Genomic DNA, 24,741 nt, shown 5'->3' on the forward strand with positions numbered 1-24,741 from the left:
TTTTTTCTCTTGACTTATATATAAACCCCGTAAGAATAATGCGCACCTAAGCGAAGTTCGCAAAAGTCCACATTCCTCTATGTTCAATTCTTAAGCACGGGGACCCCGAAGGAGATTAGCGGAATATATATTGCTGCAGTTTTAATGGCATCCGGAAAACGGTAAATGTAGGGCGTGCGATATATCCGCAAAAATTATAGCACTTTCGAAAAAGTACTTGGCGCATCACAAAACTTGTTATATTTGTAGTGCCTATATCTTATTACAATTAAATCGTTTTGTATTAAAAAATGTATAATGAAATTAAAATTTTCAATAAATATTTTAATATTCGGTAGAGTACATTGCGTTATAATGTGTTGCAGTTTCAATGAAACTGATAAAAAACATTCCATTTTTTAATAATACAAATTTTCCTTCAACTTGAAAAAATGTTGAATTTTACAGGCTATTAAATACGAAAAATTACTTATATGCTTTCAGGTACAAAGTGGAGGTGGCCGGTAAGTCCTTACCGGTGCTGACGAACCTCGATAAGGGTCGGTACGGGGTGCTGATCTTCGAGAATCTAAACAAGTACCTGCAGATGGACAAATGGAATCGTGAGCTACTCGACAAATATTGCAGGGAATATTCAGTTGGCATCGTCGGTTTTGCCCCTCCAGGAGAGGAGAGTCTCGTTGGTGCTCAGCTTAAGGGCTTTCCACTTTTTATACATACTAATCTTAGATTGAAGGTCAGTCTCTAATATTAGATATTCAAACTCTAGATACTGTGTTACATACTGTAACTTTTTTTTTAGACATATATCAAAATCTTTTACAATTTACATTTATTTTTAAATTCTATTAAGATTTTATATTCTTGTACGTATTATATCTTTTATAAATATATTTCTTTATAATATAATTTTATGTTATAATTTATTTTTAATTTTGCCAAATTGACACGTAGAAAACTGTATCTCTTAATTGTATTATTAAAAGTAAAATGTAAGGACTGAGATATAAGGATATTTTTATCGTGGTCTTTCACAATTAATACTATCTAAGAAAGGGATTATATCTAAGAAAGCCATGATGATAGAAAATTTGTGTGATAATCTTTATGGTTGCAATTAAATTTGTATCACGGAAAGTGATATCGAAACGAGAAAAAAACCCTCGTAAAAGGGAGCAATGAAAAGAATAATCCTCATAGCTTTAGGGCTGAGTGTAGTAATCGATATTATATATATGTTTCGTTTGAAAAACACTATTGCGCAATTGTGTTAATTTGTACTGTAACCACATATCTTGAATCATGTTAATGATTAATTATTAGATATTTAATTCCATGATATCAATCATCCGCAGCTTGTTATCTTATCGCAGTTATCTTATTACCGCAATGTTCGTAATGAGAAATAAGTTGCAATCTTCTTGAAAGTTTGGAGCATCGATCGTGCCTCGAACGCGTGGCATATCTCGTGAGTAACGATCTCGTGCCGCTCTCGGAAAAAGGACTGACAAAACTAGTGCTGTTCATATACTCATCGAGCACGAAATATGTCATTTCTCTTTAAATAAAACCGCATAACCGCAAAGCGATTTTATAAATGGTCTCGACGTATTTAAATGAACGTGTTTGAAATTAATTTTATTTCTGCAGGCATAAATTATATAAAATCGCGCGGGATTATTCCGAGCGCGTGTATTAAACGCAATCTGAAACCTGGGGAATGTTTGAAACAATTTTCAAAATTTCGATTTACCTTCCTTTCACCGTTATATTTACATATCTTATGAATTTTTAAATAATTTTTTACGTAATCATTATCAAATTTCATAGCCTCGCATATTTCATAGGAAATATTATATATTGCGCGCGATAATTCTGAATATAAAATCGCGCATTGGTCCGAACAAATCCTCTTTTGACAAAGCGCTAATAAAACGCGCGTGATGTCCCCGAAAATTTGATTTCCCCGAAAGCGAGGGAATCCGGCACGACGACGAGCGAGAGCGCGAGAACTTTTGTGCTTGGGCCGCATAGAATCAGGTCGCTCTTTCTTCCCTCAGGATGCTCAGCTGAATGCGGCGTCTCCCATTCTTCGATTAACCAGATCGGGGGAAACGGCCTGGGGACCACTTCCTGGCGGTGACTGGACTATTTTTCAGGCCAATCACAGCACCTACGAGCCGCTCGCTTGGGCATATCGAGACAGCCTCGACTATCCGGCCAACAAAAGTCCCCTGGCTACTGTCATCCAGGTGAGCCCGTGCACTTTATTTGCCGAACATTCCGGTCACGTATCCCTTCCCGGACAACTCGGACGACTGCGGAATTAATGCACCCAGGACTCGCGCGCCCATGCCTATTATACCCGTTCGGCGCGACCGGGGAACGTTTAAATCATTTTCTCTTTCTCTCGCCTATCGCGCACCTAACGCGCCGCTGCGTTAGAATTCCGTTAGCGTGTAGTCGGTGTGCAAGGGTAATAAATGCTCTTTGGGGCTAAATGTAAGAAGGGAGTTTTCGCGATGAACACACCGAGGAAATCGTAGAATCCGCGACATATCAAGCCAAAGTTATATTATCTTTGAACACTGGCTTTGAACTCCGGTACCTATTATTATACTTACACAAAGCTTCGAACGTGTCCTTTGGGAACGTCCCTTATTAACTTATGCAGCTTCGTGCGCGCTTGGCTCTTATCTTCCCGGCTACAAAGATAATCTTGAAAAACGAAAACGCACGCGGTATTTCGGTGGAACAATCTTTGCTCTGAAAGAGTGCAGGGAACCAGAATCCCGTGGAGATGGTAGGAAAGATATGACGGCAGGGAGGGAAGATATACACGAACAATCCGCGAAATAGTTGTACTCGACATTTATACTCGCATGGGCACGTTTGGGAAAATAAAATCCCTTCTTGTTCACCGCGAAAGCCCCGCGAGTCTCACGAGAGCTCGTTTTATTACCGCATATATCGCGAGCGTGCCGATTTTAGTCTCCTTGATCCTCGTCGTTCGCGGAACGAGATACAAGGAGCGCAATCATTTTTAACGATGATCCCGGCCTGTTATTATGTCGGTGACAAACTCAAAGTAATCGCCATAAACGAATTACGAAGCGATCCTAAGATGCATTATTCGTGCACTTATCTTTCTTACGAAAGAGCTCTAAGTTCGGTTAAAAATTCACATTTTCAAAAACGGTGATTTGTTTCTCTCTCTCTCTAAATCTTGACGGTGAAAAAAAGAGCGGGTTGGAAACGCAGAATTTCTCAGATGCGCCACTTCGCTTTGCGGTTACGTGTAATGAAGGGTAGAAAAGAGGCAAGGCGGCCGGGCAGGAAACAAGAAGCTGAGTGGCTGTGTAAGAACCGCCGTTCGCAAGGGGTACAGAACAAAAGGAAGGTCTTGGAGAACAATATGCACAGTGTGATTTCATTCCGCGCTTGTGCCGGCGTGAGTATTTCTGCCGAGGAGAAGAGTCTTCCACGGACCCTCTCTCTCGAACGTCGCACGATAAAAGCGAGCTCGCCCTCCTCTTACGTTAACCATCGGTCGATGTGATAAGGGCTTATGTACGTGTTTCCAGCAGAAAATAATTGCCAAATATCATGTTGCGCTAAAAATAGCTTCGTCTTTCGTTGCTTTTAACTCTTTTTTTAAAAGGTTCAGATTTTTAAAATATGCTTTTAGATAAGAAGAAACATTATACATATATATATATATATATATATATATATATATATATATATATTATAAGATACCTTTCACTTCCTCTTTTAAGAATTGTTTCTCTGATTAATAAATTTTTTTTTGTAAAGAGATATTTGAAGAGTTAACAAACTATACAGAAATATATTAAAAAACCTTATTCTTTATTTCACGTTTCAAGTTACATTATTATTCCATTCATGTTTCTTCTCATTTGTTTCCTTTCTTTTTGTAAATATGGGAATTTATATGACTTCCTCAGGAACGGGTGACCTTTTTTCGCTATATTCTCCATAATAATTATCTTGTATTAATAATAGAAACCGCGAATAATATATATGTATGTAACTTTCTCATTCACCACCCTACACAATTTTCCTTTCCGCTGTTTCTCTCGTCCTGGCGATTCTTCCTGCTCTGCCAGCGACGGCGCCGGAAAACGAAAACAAATGTGGAATTTCCGCGATACGGCTCGTGGCCACGTACACGGAGACCAGAGGAAGGGAAAGAGAGAAAGAAAGAGGAAGGAACGGTGGCGCGAGAAAGAGGGAGACGGAAAAAAACGAGGAAATGTAGAAAGTATCTGCAGTTGGTGGAGGTAAACTGAAACAATTCGTAAAGCCGTCCCGGCCAGCGTTTTACATTCGTGCAGGAATTCGCAGCTGCAAGATTCCGGACGTAACGGACGTGGGATAAGAGAGACGGAGAAAAGAGAAGTAGGACGACAACGACGACGACGACGACGGTAGTGGTGTAACGCGAAAAACGCGAGGACGCGCAGACACCCGAAGGAGCCGCCGAATTGCGGATGATATAAAGGAAACGACGTTCTCGTCGGACAGGCACACGAGATACCGTCTGATGTAACGAAGAGCGCGAATACACGCGCTGCATTTGTCGATGTTTTGCGCGTTTCGTACCGGCGCGGCGCGGCGACGTTTTTCCGCATCCACCCGGAATGCATATCTCACACTCAACCGTTTTGTCTCTGTACCAGCGAGACAGAGCTTATGAGATATATGCGAGGAGTTTTTTTTTTTTTGCTAACTTTCCCGTCCCTGTGGTACCAATTGACGGTGCATCTTAGTTTATTTCGCGCGTTACGCCAATACGGCTGACATTTAAGAATAAATGTGAAAAAAGTATCTCGAGTCTTCTTTTATATTTAGGTATTCAGAAGATCTCAAACTTAAATCCAATTTATAACTCAAAAGCCTCGACGTTTTGGTTATTAAACAGAGAGACTGATTCATTAGATGAGAGATTATGAATTTTGAATTGTTTTGTGTAAAGTCTCATAATGAAAATACAATGTGAAATTGAGTTTATGCGTTATGTAATAAGACTGATATACGTAGTAAGATCCAAAAGTTTCTAATCTAAAGATGTAAAAAAGGTGACAAAATAAAACAATTATTTTTATTTTTTAATATAATCACTTTTTTTATTTCAATACATCTTTTAAAATAATAAAGAAATGTTATATTTTTAATAAAATATTCTAAATTTTTGTCTTTAAAATGATTTAACACTGCAGAGATCACTTTATCACCTGCCCTACAGCTTCGACTTAATTATTATTTTTTATTTTCAAAATATTAAAGTTTGATTTGCATGGAAAGAAATTCATCAATGATTATGAAATGATCCTCGAATATTTTTTTAATGGTAACAAAAAAATTAATTTACTCTTCTAAAAAACGTATTGAAATGAAGGGTGATTATATTGAACAATGAAAATGGTTGATTCATTTTACCACCTTTTTAAATATTGTTGAGCTGGAAACTTTTAGAACGTACTAGGTATACACGACGAGGCAAAAACGAGGATTCTTTTCTTAATTGGGCGATGAATTTTGTCTATAAATAGTTCATAAATAGAGCGAGCTCGAAATTAAAAAAAAAACACTTTGAAGTCCCGCGGTGATTCCCACGACTCCGTTATACGTGGTATACGTTTCACAGTCGTGATGGTTCAAAAATATCACGACAACCTTTCGCTCATCTCTCGTTGCGTCGTCGGTGCCGTCGGGCGTTTGAACTATTCGACGGGTACGATAGGACCAACCCCCCGAAACGAAATAAATTGGTGGTTCCAATGGTAGCAAATGAAGCGCATCGCGCAGTCGCTCATTAATCGAATGAGCCCACGGTTGATTGGCTCCTGATTTAATCACCTGGCTACCTGTGCGATCCGCGTATCTATATCTCGACGCCCGACCTCTCGCACAGACGCCGGGATTATCCGTGAGATTATTATTGTTTACTGCTAACAAGCCCGGTTCATGACCGAAGCGGCGGAGTTGCTGGGGAATTTCCGTCGAACAATCCAATTAACACGTCGAACGTGGCCGATTACTCGCCGTACTCTATCGTACTCTCCATTGAGAGAAAAATAACGATGCTCGTTAACGTGCGATGATTAGGTCGGCTGAGAGTGTGTGTGTGTGTGTGTGTGTGTGTGTGTGTGTGTGTGTGTGTGTGTGTGTGTGTGTGTGTGTGTGTGTATAGAGCGTTTGCGTATATAGAGTGTCCCGAAACCGGTGCACGTTCGCGTCGAAACTAAAACGCCAACTAAATTCAACAACCGCTCTGATGTGAGAACGTCAATGGAAGAAATTGGGGCGAATAGCCACTGCGTTATCGGACACTCATTCCCATTTATATGTCCATGATCAGGATAATTATACATTTTTTGTCATCGGTCTGGTGATAATTACATATTTTTGTTATTGGATCAGGATAATTATATTTTTTATTATTAAAATATATTAATATAAATTATTATTTAACACTTAAGTTTATTATATACTCGTCTTTGGCCCGTGATTTAACTTATATAGCTTAGCTTGTAACGAGCGCGAATTGACTTTGTTTAATTTTATACATTTATACAGTGCAGCACGGAGCATACAGTTTTAAATCAAAGTGTATGTACATTATACGCACCGCATACAACGCGATAGATTTTTTGCTTCCTCATAGAGGAAGCTTTGTTTTCGTAAAGAAAATTTTTTTTTAGTTGCTTTTGCCAATGTGTTCAGAATATTCTAAAACGTCGAAAAATCGCTATTTTAAAAAATGTCGGTATGTGTGTATGTATGTGTGTATGTGTGTATGTCCGTGCCAAATTTACCGAAATTTCTATAACTCCAGAACTGATCAACCAAATCTTAACGAATTGTATATGAAATAGGGGTAGAAAAGACTGAAGAATATAATAGAATTAATAAAAATTGCTAATAATCAAGGGGTTCTTTGTTAATAAAATGTTGAATTTTTGCAGAAATGTTTGTTTATGCTTTAATTTCCGCAAATTTGGAGATATCGATCTGTTTCTAATTTTATTATATTTTTCAGTCTTTTCTACCCCTATTTCATATAAAATTCTTTAAGATTTGGTTGATTAGACTCAGCTTTATACGTGATCAAAGGTCCCTAATTTTTAGAAAAATGTTTGTAATAGCTTTAATTTCTGTAAATTTTAAGATATCGGTTTATTTTTAATTTTGTTATATTCTTCAGTCTTCTCTCTTTCTATTTTATATAGTTCTTTAATGCCGGTATTCATAGTCGGGTCTTATATTCAAGTTAAAAACGAGATGCAAGTACTAGTTGCTCTAACTTCCGCAAATATTGAGATATCGTTTTTTTTTTTTTTTTTCCAATAGAGTATCATTCAAGGAAGGTCGATATTGAATTTGGCGATGATCGGTTTGCAAGTAGAAACCTGCACATTGCTTCCTCATAGTTTTTAAGTGTGCAAGTAGAAATCTAACGCGATAGATTTTTTATTAATTGAATTTTTCAGATCTAAAAAAGAGGACTTGGTTTACAAAATATATTTATTTTACAGGATCATGGGAGGTATGACGGAATTCAAAGAGTTCTCTTTGGTGGTGGCCTACGGTTTTGGCTGCACAAATTGCTGCTGCTGGACTCGTTATCCTACCTGTCGCACGGGCAATTGAGTCTCAGCTTAAATCGTATGATCCTGGTGGACGTCGACGATATATTCGTCGGCGAGAAAGGTACCAGGCTGAGAAAGGATGATGTAATGGCGTTGCTATCCACTCAGCAAAGAATTCAAACTCTGGTGCCGGGGTTCAAATTTAATTTGGGGTTTTCCGGGAAATATTTTCATCACGGGACAGCGGAGGAGAATTTGGGGGACGACATGCTTCTGGAGAACGTAGACAGGTAAATCCGAAAATTAATCACGTAAAAGCGATAAATTCGGTGAGAATATTAATTGTATCGGAAGTAGAAGTGTATATATGTGTGTGTATCTAAAGTATATACTAATAGATATATATTAATCAACACAATATTATGTATGTTGTATCGCGAATCGAAATGATTGTATAACTTTAAAGGTAATTTAATTAATTAGAACTATAGCGCGGTGACTACTACAATTATGTAATTTATTACTGTGAAGCACATATATGTATAGAGCGCATAATATAAATTAAATTTACGGTCACGTCGTAGCAGCTTTTATCGTATATAACGTCACGCAACAGTTTGTTATAATGCTGCCATAATCGCCTGCGACAAAACGTTACAATGCTATCGCAGTTAATTATGACTGTCGACATTGAGCTAAAAAAAGATATTTCCACGCGCTTTGGGAAGTCATTTTTTTTTTCTTTACGTGACTCTCAGTGTGTTCGATAAAAATGTTTATTACAATCGATAATTTATATGTATTTTAGATTTACGTGGTTTTCCCACATGTGGAATCACCAACAACCGCATCTCTACGAGAATGTAACTCATCTACAATTGGATATGGCGCTGAACAAACAATTCGCAAAGGACCACGGTATACCGGTCGGAAGCGGGTACAGCGTAAGTCCGCATCACTCCGGCGTTTACCCGGTTCATGAAGGCCTCTACGAGGCATGGAAGCGGGTGTGGAACATCAAGGTCACGAGCACGGAAGAATATCCGCATTTGAGACCGGCTCGTTTGAGACGAGGCTTTATTCATCGTAACATCATGGTACGAACGAATTCGGCCACAATCATATTGAATATTTTTAAGAAACAAGCATTGCCGATAGGTATTTGTACGAGTCACATATACAAACGTTTATTGAAAATAATATATCCACCGTGCATTTAAATATTAGCTTATCCCGCAATTTTCGAAGTACGAAAATCTCGATTTTGTTGCATGCTAATCTACATGAATATTAAACACGTAATCGGTCGTAAAATTCAATCGTCAATACCGTCAAATAATTAATTTAGTATTTGTTTACCAATGGATATTGCCGCGTGTAAAACGCAGTTGTATTATTTTACCGGATGATGCAATATGTAATTTGAGTCTAAACTTTTACGAAAAATTAAGGTTTTATTGCCAAAATAAATATTTTATATATGTATTTATATATAGTATGTTATTATATATATATATATATATATATATATATATATATAACACATACATAGATCTTATATTATATTATATTTATTTATTTTATATTTTATTAACTCCTCTGATATATATAAATCATAAATTTGATGATACACGTTGTCGGATATAAGAACGTCCCTTTTATGTACTTCAAGGTCCTACCGAGGCAAACATGTGGCCTTTTTACTCACACGATTTTTATCGAGAGGTATCCAGGTGGAAGGGAAAAGCTGGATGAGTCGATACAAGGCGGGGAACTTTTCCAAACGATCGTATATAACCCGGTGAGTAAATCAGCCGTTACGAAATCAATCTTTGCTGGGCTAGTTTGATCTTTTGTATTATAGCCATTCACTTTTAACAACTATTTATCTAGCAAATTATTTTCATCATTAATCATTTTCGGCCTGATATTCATCTTCCTGCATTTAAGATGCATTTTTAATATGTTTTTGGTTTTGCACATATGCAAATCAATATCATATTAAAAATGCATTTAAAATGTATGAGGATTAATGTAGGAAGATGATATATATGTAAAAAAAACACATTTTTTTACAATAATATACGCAAACGGTTAAATAATCTTAATGGTATATTGTTTTTTCCAGATAAATATTTTTATGACGCACATGTCGAATTATGGAAATGATCGACTGGCGTTATATACTTTCGAGTCAGTTATAAAATTTATTCAATGTTGGACGAATTTAAGGCTATCTAGTGCACCGCCGCTTGCGCTTGGAGAACGTTACTTTCAGTTATATCCCGAGGAGGCCGATCCGGTGTGGGGAGTGAGTGGATTAGATATTTGATAACTTTGACTGTGTGCTCTTGTATAACACTATTAAGCTTCCAATATCTTTTTTTACAGAATCCATGTGATGATCAGAGACATCAGAAGATTTGGTCCCGTAATAAAACTTGCGATCAACTACCGCGATTTTTAGTAATCGGACCTCAAAAAACCGGCACCACGGCGTTGTACACATTCCTATCCATTCATCCAGCAATAAGCAGCAATTTACCAAGCCCCGACACCTTTGAAGAAATACAGTTTTTCAACGGAAAGAATTATTACAAAGGTCTTGATTGGTAAGTGATCAGCCAAGAATATTTGTACTGCTGCTATATATAAAATAGAAATATATGACTCACATTACTTTTTCAGGTATATGAGCTTCTTTCCAGCATCAAAAAATGAGAGTTCTCGATACCTTTTTGAGAAATCTGCCACTTATTTCGACGGGGAATTAGTGCCGCGAAGGGCCCATGCACTTCTGCCAAGAGCTAAGCTTATTACCATACTGCTCTCTCCAGCTAGACGTGCTTATTCATGGTACCAGCATACCAGAGTACATGGAGATCCGATAGCGAACAATTACTCTTTCCATGCAGTTATCACAGCGAGTGATTCTGCACCAAAACCCCTACGGGACCTTAGAAATAGGTACGTAATTGAATATGGACGATTACCTAATTGTAAGACGTTTATTATTCGCCTAATAATGTATGAATAGATGCTATTCGTAACAGCAATTAAAAGTGAGAGACCTATTCTGTAAACGTTAACGACATCATTACATGCTTTGCATATAACTTTTCCATGGTATAATTATATTATATATGCGCCAAGCACGTAATATAATCATTAACGTTTACAGAATAGGCCCCTTAATAAGTAGATGAATTCTAAAATCGTGAAACTTTATATCACCCTATAATTTTATATATATTTTAATTAACATAACATGCATCATAACGTGTGTCTTAACTGGCATAAGTTTTAACATGATATTGCATTTGATTGCAGGTGTCTGAATCCTGGAAAGTATGCGCAGCATTTAGAGAGATGGTTATCGTTCTATTTACCGCAACAATTACACATCATCGATGGCGAACAGTTGCGGCAAAACCCCGTGGAAACGCTGCACGAACTGCAACGATTTCTAAAAATAACACCCGCCTTTAATTACTCCTCGCACTTGAGGTACGATCCGAAAAAGGGTTTCTTTTGTCAAGTAACTAACGAAGACCGCACTAAATGTCTCGGTAAGAGTAAAGGTCGCCAATACCCACCGATGGAAGATAAATCGTACAAATTATTACAGGTAAAGTCCTTGTAGTAAATTCTCTTTTTTGCTGTATAAGACAAATCGTGTCTGTTTGCAAACGCTATGTCTTTTGCAGAGATATTATTTATCCCACAACACGGCTCTAGTGAAATTATTAAAGCGACTTGGGTCTAGAACGATCCCGCAATGGCTGAAGGAAGACCTCACCGACACTGTGATGACCTAGCAAACGCCAATTGCATGAAACTTTAATGTTTCCCGGCTGCTCGCTTCCGCTGTCAGCGAGATACATCGCTTGCTAATGGAAGACTTGTAAACTAATTGTACATTCATAACTCCACTGGATTTCACATCTTCAGAGGAAGGACCATGCTGGCCTATCTCAGTGAACTGGCCTAATGTAATTGGAGACCCTGCAAAAGCTAGTCATATAAGCGGCTTTACAAAGTCCGACTTGTAATTGTCGATCATTGTTAAGCAAATAATACTAGTTTTATATTATTATCTCCTTTATTTTATTATTATTAATTACTGTCGTATTATTATTATTATTGTATCATTATCATCGTTACCGCATCTTAGGAGATCAAGGATATTACTCGCTCATTATATAGTGCCAATGTCCAGCAATCATAATTAGGCACCTTTCTATCTACTCATGCATAAGTTAGACAAAATAAAAGCCGATGAATACATATGAATTGAAAATTATGCAAAAAAAACAATATATCTTTTTACAAAAAAGATGACAGACCTGTTTTTATAAATTTATGATGTAAGAACAAATTTCGTATATCAAGGAAGATGTCTACGGTAGTAGACATTTATAAAATAATATCTAATGTGCCGAGCGCATAAATGAATTTTTGCTATCAACGCGAGACACGTGTTGTAACGAATGATATTGAAGAGTACTCTTTTTGGCGCGCGCGATAAATGCAATATTTTAAAAAGTTAAAATTTAATTTTCTTGATACCAGACTGTCCAAATCACGTTGTTTTGAGAAATGTATATTCTTCATGTGTAAGGGTCATCGATGAATTGTACTGCCAGATTTTTTTAGTCAGACAGTTTGTCGATCGTTCTTCTTGCACTAATCATCGGATCGTCCATGCGAGCGTGAGATTTTGGGATTTTGAGAGCTTTTCTCTTAAGCCCACCATTTTCGGAGATACAGTGTATATTAATTCTCGTTACATATTTAAGATCGATGATGATGATGACAAGAAATCTATGTATATTTTGACAATACTTATTCTTGGTATCCGCGGTGGAAAAGCCAACAAAAGATGTATGATCGCGTCCGTTTGTACATTGATGTAACGCATTATTTTGATGTTAATATAGGTGTACCACACACACACACACACACATTACACACATAAAATGGAGTATAACTTTGAAACGGACATTTCGTGTGTATGATGAATTGGAGATGAATTTGAATGTTCATCGATCTTGGATGCGTTGACGAACATACACTCATTTGCAATAATAAACATTATCAGAGTTGAAACTCGTGCGATTATTAGATTGATAAACGATTATTTGGCACACTGTGCAAATTACTACCCGCTGACAAGTTGTACGAAATTATTCATATGTGAAAATATTTAAAATTTATCACGATTATCGCGTATCGCATACAGCGATACATCGTGCAATTGATAAATGTTGTAAAGAATAGGAATAGGAATCTTATCTTTCAGCGGGTAAGTCCAATTTATACAGTAATTTTTACAGTAATGTACAGAATCTACATTTGTGTATTGAATTGCTTGTTTCGAAATGATATTCATGCCGCATCTATTTTACTGCATTTTAAAAGAATATACATTGGATCGACCCAAGGAGATTTTGTTGGTCAAGATAGAATAACGATGGGATCTGATTATCGTATACGTATATTTTTTTATATTTATTTGTCACTTATACGTATATATATATATCATCTTCAATAATGTGAACTACATGTACAAATATTTTTAATAATATTGATTGTATCTGTGACCATATCTAATTGTACATTGTAACAAATTCATGAGATTTTAAGAATCTCATGGCAGGTATCTGCATATAATATCTGCTTGCCACACTTTTTACATAGAAAAGTATACTAATATCGTGTGTATAGCCCGTTAGGAAAGAGTCCAAAGCAAACGATGTAAAGATCAGGAGAAAATTCTTTCATTTGCAGTTTTCATCACTATATTAGTTATCTTACATTACGAATGTTTCTGATGATGCCATTACATTGGATGTTGTATATGGATCATGTTATATTTAGACAGAATCTTTTGTTATGTTTGTACGACTTGTTTTCATTTTTATACTGCCGTTAAAACTATGCCATGTAACGTTTAACAAATCATGTACAAAGTTTATTGTTAATATTATGATAGTAGTTGCTAATGATAATGATAATATCAACTGATTGATCTGTTTCGTCGAATTGTGCCATTTTATCAATGTTGTATATATGATTACGATTACAATGTATCAATCGCAACATCGGATTTTTAGAGTCAATATCCTTAATTTCGTTCAGTATGGCGGTAGCAACAAATGTCCGGATTGCTACTACCTGACAATAACCTGACGGCAAACAGAGATAAGTAATAATCTCGCGGGATTTATCAGAATCGCACGTGTAAGCAGAATTAGCATTACCACATCACTGATCCTCTATTTATTTATTTTTTTTTATCTTCTTTTTTACATTTTTCTATTATATCTTTTTCGTATTTGCATAAATAATTAAAAATAATGAAATAATAATTTTGTTAATAATAAAAGAAAAACAGTACAGTTATGTATGCCTGAGTACTGTCGAATTTTTATATCTAAATTAAAAATTGTCTTGTCACATTTTGTATATTAACTACTGTCATTAATCAATGATGGAGTACTACTAACTGCTACGAAATTTCACGGGTGTATTCATTTTGCGTATAAACGCACAGAAATGGCGAGCGTTTTGTAAATATTCCAATATAGACTGCCCAAGAAAAGAAAATGCTATCGTTGTGCGACTAAAGAAAACCGCGCGTAGGATGTGTGTACGACACTTCAATTATTTAACTTGTGACTATTCTAATGTAAAATACTGTAATAATTGTACGAATAGTCTGTAAGTTCTAATAAAAGAAGCACCAAAAATCCTGCTGGACCGTTTTGTAATGACATATTGAAGTGATACTATGCAATATATATATATATATATATGATACATTTTTTCTAGTACACATATTTTGAATGATATCTTTCTTCATTTTAATTCTATATGTTCTATTTACAATTCTTTTACACGTATACGCACAATTCTCTTTGTTCTTTTCAGGCACATTTGATACGTCTTGCTATTTTATGCGCATCAACATCCTGGGACGAAAACAATTTTAAAATAGTTACATTTTATAAGTATTTAGACTTCGACTAATATCTCGCTATAATTTAGAACGATGCGATAGAGCAATAGTCCAAGTTTTTCCCTTTCAAAGTTGCACAGCGCCTTGACTGTTCCAGTACAAGGGAAATTAATATAGTTTATATAGTAACTTCGCCGTTTCGTGTCGATTCTATGTCGATATCTTCTGCGTACTTAAATCAAATTTCTCGTCATGGCAGCAACAGACACAGTTACTTATCATACATTTGTACTGTAAATCAACGAGTTATTGTCTATTGCAATATCTCTCGTAGATTCATTCAAGTCTGGCGTCTTTGCAAAGACAGTGTCATCGTCGCACGATTCGCTGGACGAAGAATCCAGGCGTTTCGGTCCCAACACAACTTTCAAATCTTCCTTGACAAATTCGTGATGTAAATTCATCAATTTTATGGTTCTTCGAAGCTGATAATTCGATTCGTTCAAGTCCCTTCGATCCCCAGACATGTTAAAACGTTTCGTCAAGATTGGATTTTTGTCCCCAGCATTATAACCGTCGATATTAGATTGAGCGCTGGTTTCTTTGATTTCAAATTCTTTCGAAAGTTCTTCGTCTATTTCTTCGATAGGATCTAGAGCATATTTTATTTCCTTTTTAAGAAATCTTTTCCTTCCAATTTCCACAAGATCCTTGCCAATCGATTCACCGGTACCACCTGCTTGATCTTCGATGAACATCGGAGTACTTCCAGATAAAGTATGCACTTGTCTCGCTTTCTTTACTCTTGCTCCTATAAATACATTATTTCTATTACCGGAAAGATCGGAAACGATTTATTTTTTACGTATTTCAAAGCTAGGACTGCTCGGGTAGTCTATTTTTTAATTATATGCTCACCAATCGTGCTAAAATAATTAATAAAATATATTAAAAAATAGTCGAGATAAAACGCGAGAATATTTTTGAGCAATAAATTGCGATTGTAATATTGATATCGAGTAAAGATAGCACTTTATACATTTTACCGACCCGGCACTTGAATCTTCGTAACATTATTTTCAATTTTGACATTCGCATCTGATTTATTCGTGTCGATAGACCTCCCTTCTTCAACTTTATCCACGCCTTCTCGATACCTCCAAAATCTCGAGTCGACATTTGGATGACGTTCCGCGTTGGAGGTCGAGCCCGGTCGCAGGTAAAAGCAACCACTGTCGGAGGAGAAGATTCTTTGCAGGAACGTCCTTGACGGGCCTCTGTCAACAGCAGCGTTGGCCCGCGCGTGATTCAGGCATTCCGATCTATTACGGAGTATACCGCAGCACTCCAGCATACCGAAGATCAGCAGCATCGCTGCGCCAACTAAGGCCAGCAACGCGGCCAAGCAGATTAATTGCCAGGAGAAATTCAATAATATCGTCACGGTATCCTCGTCCAGGCGCACAGAGCAAAAGGGGGCCAGGATACTCCCGAGGATCGCGCAAACGAGGTGTACGCCTACGACGTTGCAGTAATCTTCCAGAGCGCTGCGAAAAATCCACGTGGAGACGAGATAGAACGCGATCCCTCCCAGGCAGCCTAATGCGATGGCTATTTGCGGCGAGTAATCATTCGCCGCGGCCGACACCGTCACCACGCCGGCGATCGTCCCCTGAACGCATCTCATTAGCGTCCAATGATTGAAGGTCTCACGGCCAAGGACCAAGTGCAGAGCCACGATTATCAATGTGCACGAGGACGCGGCCAGCAAGTTGTTGACGTACGCGTGCGACGGGTCCCGTGCGAACGTTCGGTACTTGCCGCGGTCGTGCACGCTCGTGCATAAATCCTGAAAATGTTACGCAACGTTGTATGCCAGCTGACTGGTATTTCTGTGGAACTCTGATATCTAAAAAATCGTCACGAAGTATATCTCTTTGCGAACTTCATATAATATTTTCCATTTATGTCGATCGATTTTTCACAATGACCAAGTGTGACTTCTTTAGATTTTTTCCCCGAGTTCAATTAACAGTAAATTCTAAATACGATATAATCAGAAACGAGGTATCTCTTATGTTATTATGTTATATCCATTTCTATAATACCAATGTCGGTTAACTTTAATCTCGGTTCGACTTACTTTTCGTTCTTTTTTAATTTTACAAAAAGTAAGTTAAACCGAGATTAAAGTTAATCCGCATTGACAGAAATGGGCATTATCCTATTAAAATTTGACAATTCTCAAAGTAGCATTCAACCAATTTACTTGAAGCCCGGCGAAGATCAACAGTAGACCTCCGAAAACAGTTCCCGCGGAGCCGGGGGTGATACTCGCATCGTCCAGGTCTCTCAATCTGAACATTCTTCTGCCGAGGACGACGCATCCGATCAGGCCGGAGAGTCCTCCGACGATATGAATCACTCCCGCGCCGGCTTGGTCCTTGAAAGTCACGGTCCTTCCACCTAATTCGTTCTCCGCCATCCATCCCAACGATGCCCAGTGAATGAACAACGGTTGGATCAGGCCTGATAAGAGGGCACTCACCAGCAGATATCCCGCCGGGTGCATTCTACCCGCGACGGCGGTGGTGCAAATCGCCGAGGCGATTGCCACCGCCTGCCACCCCACGATTGCCTCGTTCCTGTCGATCGCTGGATCACCGATCCAGTGGCCCGCGCCGATCAGGCCGGCGACGTCGCCGTTGTAGGCGACGAGGAAGCCCGTTAGGAAGTACATGACGGTGACGCAACACAGGTCGACCGTATTTTGAAGGAGTATCAGATTAACATTGTTGACCGGCACGCTGCCGATCTGAACGAGGACGAAGCCGATGCGCAGCAGGACCGTCAGGAGGAGACGAGTCAGCGAGTTCCAGTGGAGGTGCGTGGTGGAGGTAGAGGTATAGTTGCCGAACGTGCGAGGCTGAATGGCGTAATCGTAATAGTAGAAGTAATCTCTATCAACGGACGACATTATCTCTTCTCTTGGAGTCGGGTATCTCTTCTGTGCCTCGCCTCGTCACGTTACCATATCGTCGTTCGCCGTGGTTGAGATATACGCTTCGAGATTCGATACATTTCGCGGGATTGACGTTCCTGCTGGGGTTGGGATAGTTGACGAGAAATTGAATGAAATAGCGTGCGTAATTTGATCGTCTATTGTTTTATAGAATCGATTAGTTCATATGATTCGATTGTGTCTAATCTTTTATTTGAAAAATTGCGACGCCGACGTGTCGCGAAAAAACATGCCATTCATCAATTTGAAATTGCAAAGACAAATCTCGCTAAAAATCGGATAAGAATGCACCGTGAAGGCAGTAGATTCATACTATTAGAATATTGTTTTCAAAAGTCTTTTACGCCGCGCATTGTCAGAAAAGATTTCTAGATACAATACTATTAGGATCGAAAAATAGGGCCAATCATATTTAGTATTAAAAGAAGAATATCTTAATCTTAAATAAAGGAATTCTTAAATCTAGAATAAAATAATCTTGATGCTATTCCTCTAATTTTCTCAGAATTATTCTAGATTTAAGAATTCCTCTATTTAAGATTAAAATATTCTTCTTTCAATACTAAATGTGATTCGCCCTATTTCGATCCTAATAGTATTGTATCTAGAAATCTTTTCCGACCTAAATATCGGTGTCTCTATCTTATTATTGTTTAGTGTGTTATTGCGATAAATATTACCATATGCCTCTCAGTGGTCAAATTGGTACGACGCCCTACACGGAATGAGGGAGGTTCCAGATTCGAACCCTGGCCGAGGTAATATATATATTTTTCGCAATAAATTTAATAATTTAATTTAATTTAAATTATTCAAAAATAAGATGCTTATATATATGTATAAGCATCAAAGATTATTAACGTCTTGACGATCAATCGGACCAAAACCAATGGTCGAATCGTCACGATGATTATTTGCCAATTGTAGTCGATGAAATGAACGTCTAAAAAGTCTTTTTGTTTCCTTAAAATAAAGGAAGATATAGAAGTTCCATCAACGCGTCGGTCGACAACTTGCGCGTGTATGCGCGACGTGCGGGCAATAGGAAACAATAGGGAACACGTTAATCCCGGAAGCAACGTCTCCGCGGACGAGTCGCGGTCTCGCGGTCATCGCGGTTCCAAAATTCAAACGTGCCGCGAGCGGCAGCGTCTCGGCCGCTCGGCCAATGCGCGTCGAGCGCGGCACGGCGCGCATGCGGATCGCGGTATGTCACGCCGCCGCGCCGCTATGTCGGGGTCTCGCGTCCCGCGTCCGCGACGTCTGCGTCGTCTGCGTCTCGGGTCCGCGGCGCGCCGCCGATGCCGCCCGTCCGTCGCGGACGGTAGTCGGCAGTCGCTCGTAGCCGGTTGTCGGTTCGCTCAAGCCACGCGCACTGCGGGTCTGCGGGTGGCAGGGCAGGCGAAACGTTTGTTGTCCCCGGTCCCCGTCGGTCGTCGAGACTCGTGCGCGCGCGAGGGAAGAGCGAAACGGTGGTGCGGCGGGTGCATCCTCGCGTCGACCAGGACGAAAGACGAAAGGTGCAGCGGGTGCAGCCGGTTTTCTCAACAGCGGCGACGAAATGGCAGCGGTATCGTGCCGGGCGATATTCGTCGTGAGGTGGTGCGAGACGAGCCGCATGCTAACCACCGCCACGACGAGGAGGTGCCGAAAGGTGAGTGAGCAGAGAGAGAGAGAGAGAGAGTGAGCGCGCGCTCACACACCTTTGACATGTAGGGCACGGCGAATAGAACCACACCTGCGTAGCGTGCGCGGCCTGCAGGACTGCAGGAATCCTTCGGCGATCCCGCCCCCGGTGGAGACTCCTCTTCCTCCTCTCTCCCCGTTTTTGAGTATTCGGAGTATCGGAGCATATGCGGACCGAACGAGGGGAGGCCCCCCGGTGGCGGGGGGCTCGGTTACCTACCTGCTCGAAGCCGGCGTGCGTCGGTTTATTTTGAATACGTGCGGATCGGAGACCGATATTTGATATTGCCGGGCTCAGGTATCCACCCCCCCGACCTACTCGCGGTCTCGCGATAGCTGCGATAACATGTGTTACGAGGTCCCCGAGATCCTGCTTCTCCCACTCTCGTTTAAAGCGTACGCTAGCTGCGGCACGAGTGCCCTCCGAGCCGCTGGCGTGTATGCGACCGCGGGCTCTTTATCACACGCGCGCGCCTTCGGGAGGCACGCAATGCGCCTTTGGCGGCATGGGCATATCGCGTCTTTCTCGATACGGCTGCAAAAATCCTGTAATGTTAATAAAACCGGTATTTTCGCGGAGAAAGAGACGGGGTGCCGCGATTTGAACGGAGCAAAGCGTTTCTGATGTTCTCCAGTGAACATAATGCCCCAAATCGAGACGTATGACGTCTTCAAGACGTCATATGTCCTAATTTGGGACCTACGTGTTGTCTGGAGTCATTTCTACCAAGTAGATTAACTTTGACATTAACTTACCTCTTACCTTTTTCTAAGTCTTACCAGCTAAAAAGGAATAAAAAGTAAGTTAAATCGGGGTTAAAGGTAATCCGCATTGGTGGAAATGGACGTAAGAACGCGAAAAAATCCTATTTTCTTCCGCATTGTCTTTCTCTCTCTGTCTTTCTTTTGGAAACTATTTGCTGCTCGCAGATGCGAGGTTGCATGAGTATGTATTAGAATATATGTTAGATTGAATTTAAATTATAATTCCGAACACATACACGACATCGAGCATACGTGCGCGTCGCTCGGGCTCCACTAATTGCTAAATAACGTTATTAAACATTAATTACAATTTATCGTGGTCCAGAAACGAATTGATAATTTCAAGCGTAATATTGAAATATGAGATAAATCTTGTCATTTAGTCACTCATCGTTATCGTGGATGCGCACATGATCGCTTCGAATAATTTTACAACTACGAAGTGATAACGCGAGTAAACTTCTCTGTGAATTTAACGCGAAACGTACGCATGACATATATTACCAGGAAAAATTAGAAACTATTTCTAATCTTGACGTTATATGCTCGCAGTTAAGAAATTTATTACCTATAGGTATTGATGGTAGAGATACAATATGCACTATCGCTAAAAAGTATTTACCACCCCAAGAAAAATAGAAAAAATTCTAGTTTTTTGCAGCTAACTTAATTTAAAGTAGAGATTATTGCGTGGCATGTACTCATTGTTACCTTGTACAAAACTAATGTTATGTTGTTATCCCTTAATCCTTTACTTCCTAATTTTACGTAATTATTTTGCGTATATGAACAATCTCAAATAATAAACACATTTTCCAAGATTATTACGTTGGTGTATTTAGAAGCCAAAAATCAATTACAAAATTAATCAACAGGATGCTAACTGTGTAAGGCTGTAATAAAAAAAAACGTAACAGCCACGCATTGATGAGGCGAAAATTTAAAATAATGTTATTTTCTTGTCAAATCATTTCTTAATATTGTTTAAGTTACATGTAACTACCCATGTAATAAAGACATGTAGCAAATTATAGACCTTTTTATTAAAATTTTATTAATAAACTCATCTCTAATAAAATTTTTTTAAAGTATGGCAAATACTTTTGAGCTGTAGTGTATATTTTCGGACGATTTCTGAGAAATTATTTAATTTCTAATTCAAGACTCGCACTGATTCCATCACGAATGTGCGTATTAAGATGGAAATGGAAGTAAAAAGATAGTTTACTTTCTATCATCTGGAAAAATTGGAATATAGACTTAAAAAGCTATTTCTAGATGCATGGATAATATCACAATCATAAATATTAAACAATTAAATTATTTTTATGCATTTGCAACGTACAAGTTGGCTAGTGTTTCCCTAATAGTCATGCACCATGAAAAAAATATACGAATAATGTGTGCAAAATCTCATGCTAATAAAATGTTATCATTTTTCTTATTAAATCCGCTTATTATTCTTCTATTGCCACGCAATATGCGGTTGTCAAGCTCCTTGCACGATAGACGATAGCGATAGCGACAAAGTTGCCGACAAAGCTGTAGTTTTGTGCAAGGGGCTTAAGATAAAAAGCAAACCACGCCACGCATCCCGATGCGTATACGTCTACGCGCGCCTTCCTTGCGCAGATCACATCTGCAGTACGTCGGCATTAATTAGCGTAACGCTTATAGACGTGGAATATGACAATATATTTCTGCAACTTTCATTTCTCATTATTTTGATTTTAAATCTCTATACATATTTTATTTCGATTATTTCGATCTTAATATAAAATTAATATGGACATGTTTACATTTTGTTATATTATAGATTATAGGTATTATATGAAATACACATTTACATAACGAATACGGTATTATTCGCATATTAAATGTCGGTAATAAACTTATAATTATAATATAATTTCTAAAGTATTCCCCGGAAAATTCTACCCCTATTTTATATACTTTTGGTAAAAATTCGGTCGAATAGTTTAAGAGTGTATAAAGAACATACATACATACATACATACAGACAGACATTCTATTTTATATATATAGATTTCTTAAGTATTTCATAGAGCAACACACACATACACACACAAAACACAAGAGAGCTGTTTAATTTCTGTTCAAAGAAAATGTAAATTTATTTATTTTGAAACTGGAAAATGATGGAAGATGAGAGAAATAAACTAATAACATAGAATATTATTATTATAAATTTCGTCAATTCTTTATATTAAAATTGCGCATGGCTGCATGTCAACATTATATTGATATACAATCCAACTTATTAAATCAGCATACAGTGTCATTATATTTAGCACGTTTTCAATCGATTTTTAACATTCTTCCCAGCTTAAAATAGACCGCCTTCGCAAACTCCCATCGAGCAAAATGCAAAAAATACGATGCCCCAAGTAAATAAAGGGCTTTATGCCGTAGTGAAGTAAGTGGGAAATTAATTATGAGAGACAAATACTACGTTTACGCGAGCGTTACTTCTGTAGTAACTTACGATATATCACTCGTTTACGCGGGGTAAATTGTCGCAAGTTACTACAAAATCCTGTTTACGCGTATACAAAGTCTCAGGTCTGATGAATTATCGAAATGAGTCAACAAATTAATATTACCAAACGTAGTAGAACGTCGCGTGTTTGTGTTCCTGCCGAATATCATATTAACCCAAAGATTTTTTTCGGCATTTTTGGTCCTGTCGGCGCTGAGTATAACGGAAATTGAGTATCTGGTAGGCAAATACGCTCTTTGACGCGGGAACCGGGAACATCCAATTAATAGAATGCTCACGGTGAACAATGTCCCCTCGTCCCCGACGTAGATATTGCAATTTCGATAACCGAGCCGATGTTCGATGAAATTTCCGGGCTATATACCTATACCGCGCATCTTCGTCATAAAAGCGAACCGCTTGGTCCAAGCCGCGCTAAACGAGCCCGAGTTCATCTCTTGCATCGTCGCTATGAGAAGAGAAACATTTCTTGTGTGAGAAATAGAGATACTACCTATGCTCGTAAATCAAACAGCGTCGCGCTTTGGCGCCAACCATCGCGCTAATATTTCATCCGGCTAATAGTAATTGTTCGCTGCTCGACTATTTCCTGCGTGCACGCAGATTAAAGTGCAGAGGAAGAAAGAGCTAAAATGGATGAGAAAACGGAACGGAAAAAAATTTGGGTTAAACACACACACACACACACACACACATATTGTGCTTCTCTTAGACGTACGTCGTGGCCGCGTGGGTTTGACGTGGCTTTGGTTTGAGAGTAGAAATTAGTATCACTGATGTGTTCCGACAGGCTCGGTTGCTTAAAAATAGAAAACGCGTACGCAGTTATTATTGTGCGAGCGATATTTATTTTATATTCTAGAATGGAATTTTTTCTGAGATTGAACATACAGAAATAGAATCGCAGCGATATAGCGTACAATAATCGCATGCAATCTATATGGAATTAAAAGAAAAGATGAAGCAACGTGAATTAAATTAAAAGTGCAGAATAAAATAATGAAAAAAGATAGAACGTGTAGGTAATTGCTATAATCCAGCTGTTAAATGTAAAAATGCTGTTGCTCGCGTTATCTGACTCTGAGTTTGTCCGTGTCAGCGATCTGGCTAGGATCCAGAATTCTGCGAATAATGTGCCATAACTGTCGGAAATCTCAGGATCGTGGAGATCCGTGAAGCAGAAAGGTACTTCACGAGTGTTTATATATATGCGTCAATAACGCGTCTTTCTCATGTCTCTCAGTTAAATGTCAAGGGAGATAAATCTAGTCGCAGGTCTCTCGTGCTCTCCACGGCATTTATAAATATTCAGAGTTCTTCAGGTCGTCATATACCGAAAATAATACCACATTCCTGATGAGACTTGTTTCGACCTCGAAAACGTTCCGAATTGTTTCTCATCGTCGATGCGGACGATCTTGAAGCGAAATGTTAGAATTATTTATAAAATTTTCGAGAGGTTGACTTTTAGGCCGAGGAGCTTCGCATGTGGACGTGATTTTTATTTTTTCTATGTCATCGTTCAATTCGATACCGTTTTCATCGATGAATTCGGTCTTGTAGAGACCAAACCTGTTTATTGTAAGTTTTTTAATTATGAATCTGAAGATCTAAACGTAATTCAAAAGATATATGAACTAAGATAAAACCCTTAATCTTTAAGCGTGAATTTTTGTCTTTTTCAATTTTTTTATCAAGAAGATAAATTATTTAACAAATTAAATAATGACACAACAGAGAATAGTAAAAAGTTTCGTATGGCTTTTCTTCTGCTTGCTCTTTTCTGTTGTTCTTTATACTGCTTTTCTCTAGCAGTGTTAAAGCGTCATAAATTCGCATCAAGTTTTTGAAGAAAACCACTCGAAGTATCGCGCAATCCTGTACAAATACGTCAGCGTCAACTTTCTTTACCGTTCAACAATGTCGTGTAATCCGATGATGTGTAAAATGCAAGTTTGCGAAAAATGAATACGAGATGATGTATAGTTTCAGTGACTCATCAGTCGCGATACACGCGCCGCGTTACGTCATTACACGTCAGACGGAGCCTGCTTGCGTTCTTTTTTCAAGGAGCTCATCTGGTCGGTATTCCATTGAGGCGTCGCGGATTCTCATTAATCTTTTTACACGTCACCTAACATGACGCTCACTTACAACGCTGTTTTTCCGA

At 38.5% G+C, this 24,741-nt stretch overlaps 3 protein-coding genes across 3 annotated transcripts in view; 2 read left to right on the top strand and 1 right to left on the bottom strand.

The window, feature by feature from the left end:
- The window catches only part of Sfl (N-deacetylase and N-sulfotransferase sfl), a 110,313-nt gene extending 98,380 nt beyond the window's left edge, over positions 1–11,933 (top strand). The window contains exons 4-13 of the mRNA XM_077416875.1: positions 484–736; positions 2,061–2,252; positions 7,563–7,906; positions 8,425–8,713; positions 9,289–9,417; positions 9,745–9,927; positions 10,008–10,228; positions 10,305–10,583; positions 10,947–11,244; positions 11,324–11,933. Coding sequence (XP_077273001.1) covers positions 484–736; positions 2,061–2,252; positions 7,563–7,906; positions 8,425–8,713; positions 9,289–9,417; positions 9,745–9,927; positions 10,008–10,228; positions 10,305–10,583; positions 10,947–11,244; positions 11,324–11,434 — 2,299 coding nt within the window. The 3' untranslated portion in view covers positions 11,435–11,933. The remainder of the gene's footprint in view (positions 1–483; positions 737–2,060; positions 2,253–7,562; positions 7,907–8,424; positions 8,714–9,288; positions 9,418–9,744; positions 9,928–10,007; positions 10,229–10,304; positions 10,584–10,946; positions 11,245–11,323) is intronic.
- A 2,327-nt stretch (positions 11,934–14,260) lies between these two features.
- Amt2l (Amt-2-like protein) lies at positions 14,261–17,913 on the bottom strand. Its single transcript, XM_077416876.1, has 3 exons — positions 16,847–17,913; positions 15,628–16,426; positions 14,261–15,388 (listed from the first exon to the last, which is right to left on the bottom strand). The coding sequence occupies exons 1-3, from the start codon at positions 17,552–17,554 to the stop codon at positions 14,856–14,858; spliced, it is 2,040 nt and encodes a 679-aa protein (XP_077273002.1). The 5' UTR covers positions 17,555–17,913; the 3' UTR covers positions 14,261–14,855.
- Positions 17,914–19,013: 1,100 nt separating this feature from the next.
- The window catches only part of Mcu (mitochondrial calcium uniporter), a 55,838-nt gene continuing 50,110 nt past the window's right edge, over positions 19,014–24,741 (top strand). Inside the window, exon 1 of the mRNA XM_077416880.1 lies at positions 19,014–19,253. Coding sequence (XP_077273006.1) covers positions 19,161–19,253 — 93 coding nt within the window. The 5' untranslated portion in view covers positions 19,014–19,160. The remainder of the gene's footprint in view (positions 19,254–24,741) is intronic.

Source organism: Temnothorax americanus, unplaced genomic scaffold (assembly GCF_048541705.1).
Source record: "Temnothorax americanus isolate GAGA-0224 unplaced genomic scaffold, ASM4854170v1 Scaffold46, whole genome shotgun sequence".
Classification (NCBI taxonomy): Eukaryota; Metazoa; Arthropoda; class Insecta; order Hymenoptera; family Formicidae; genus Temnothorax; species Temnothorax americanus.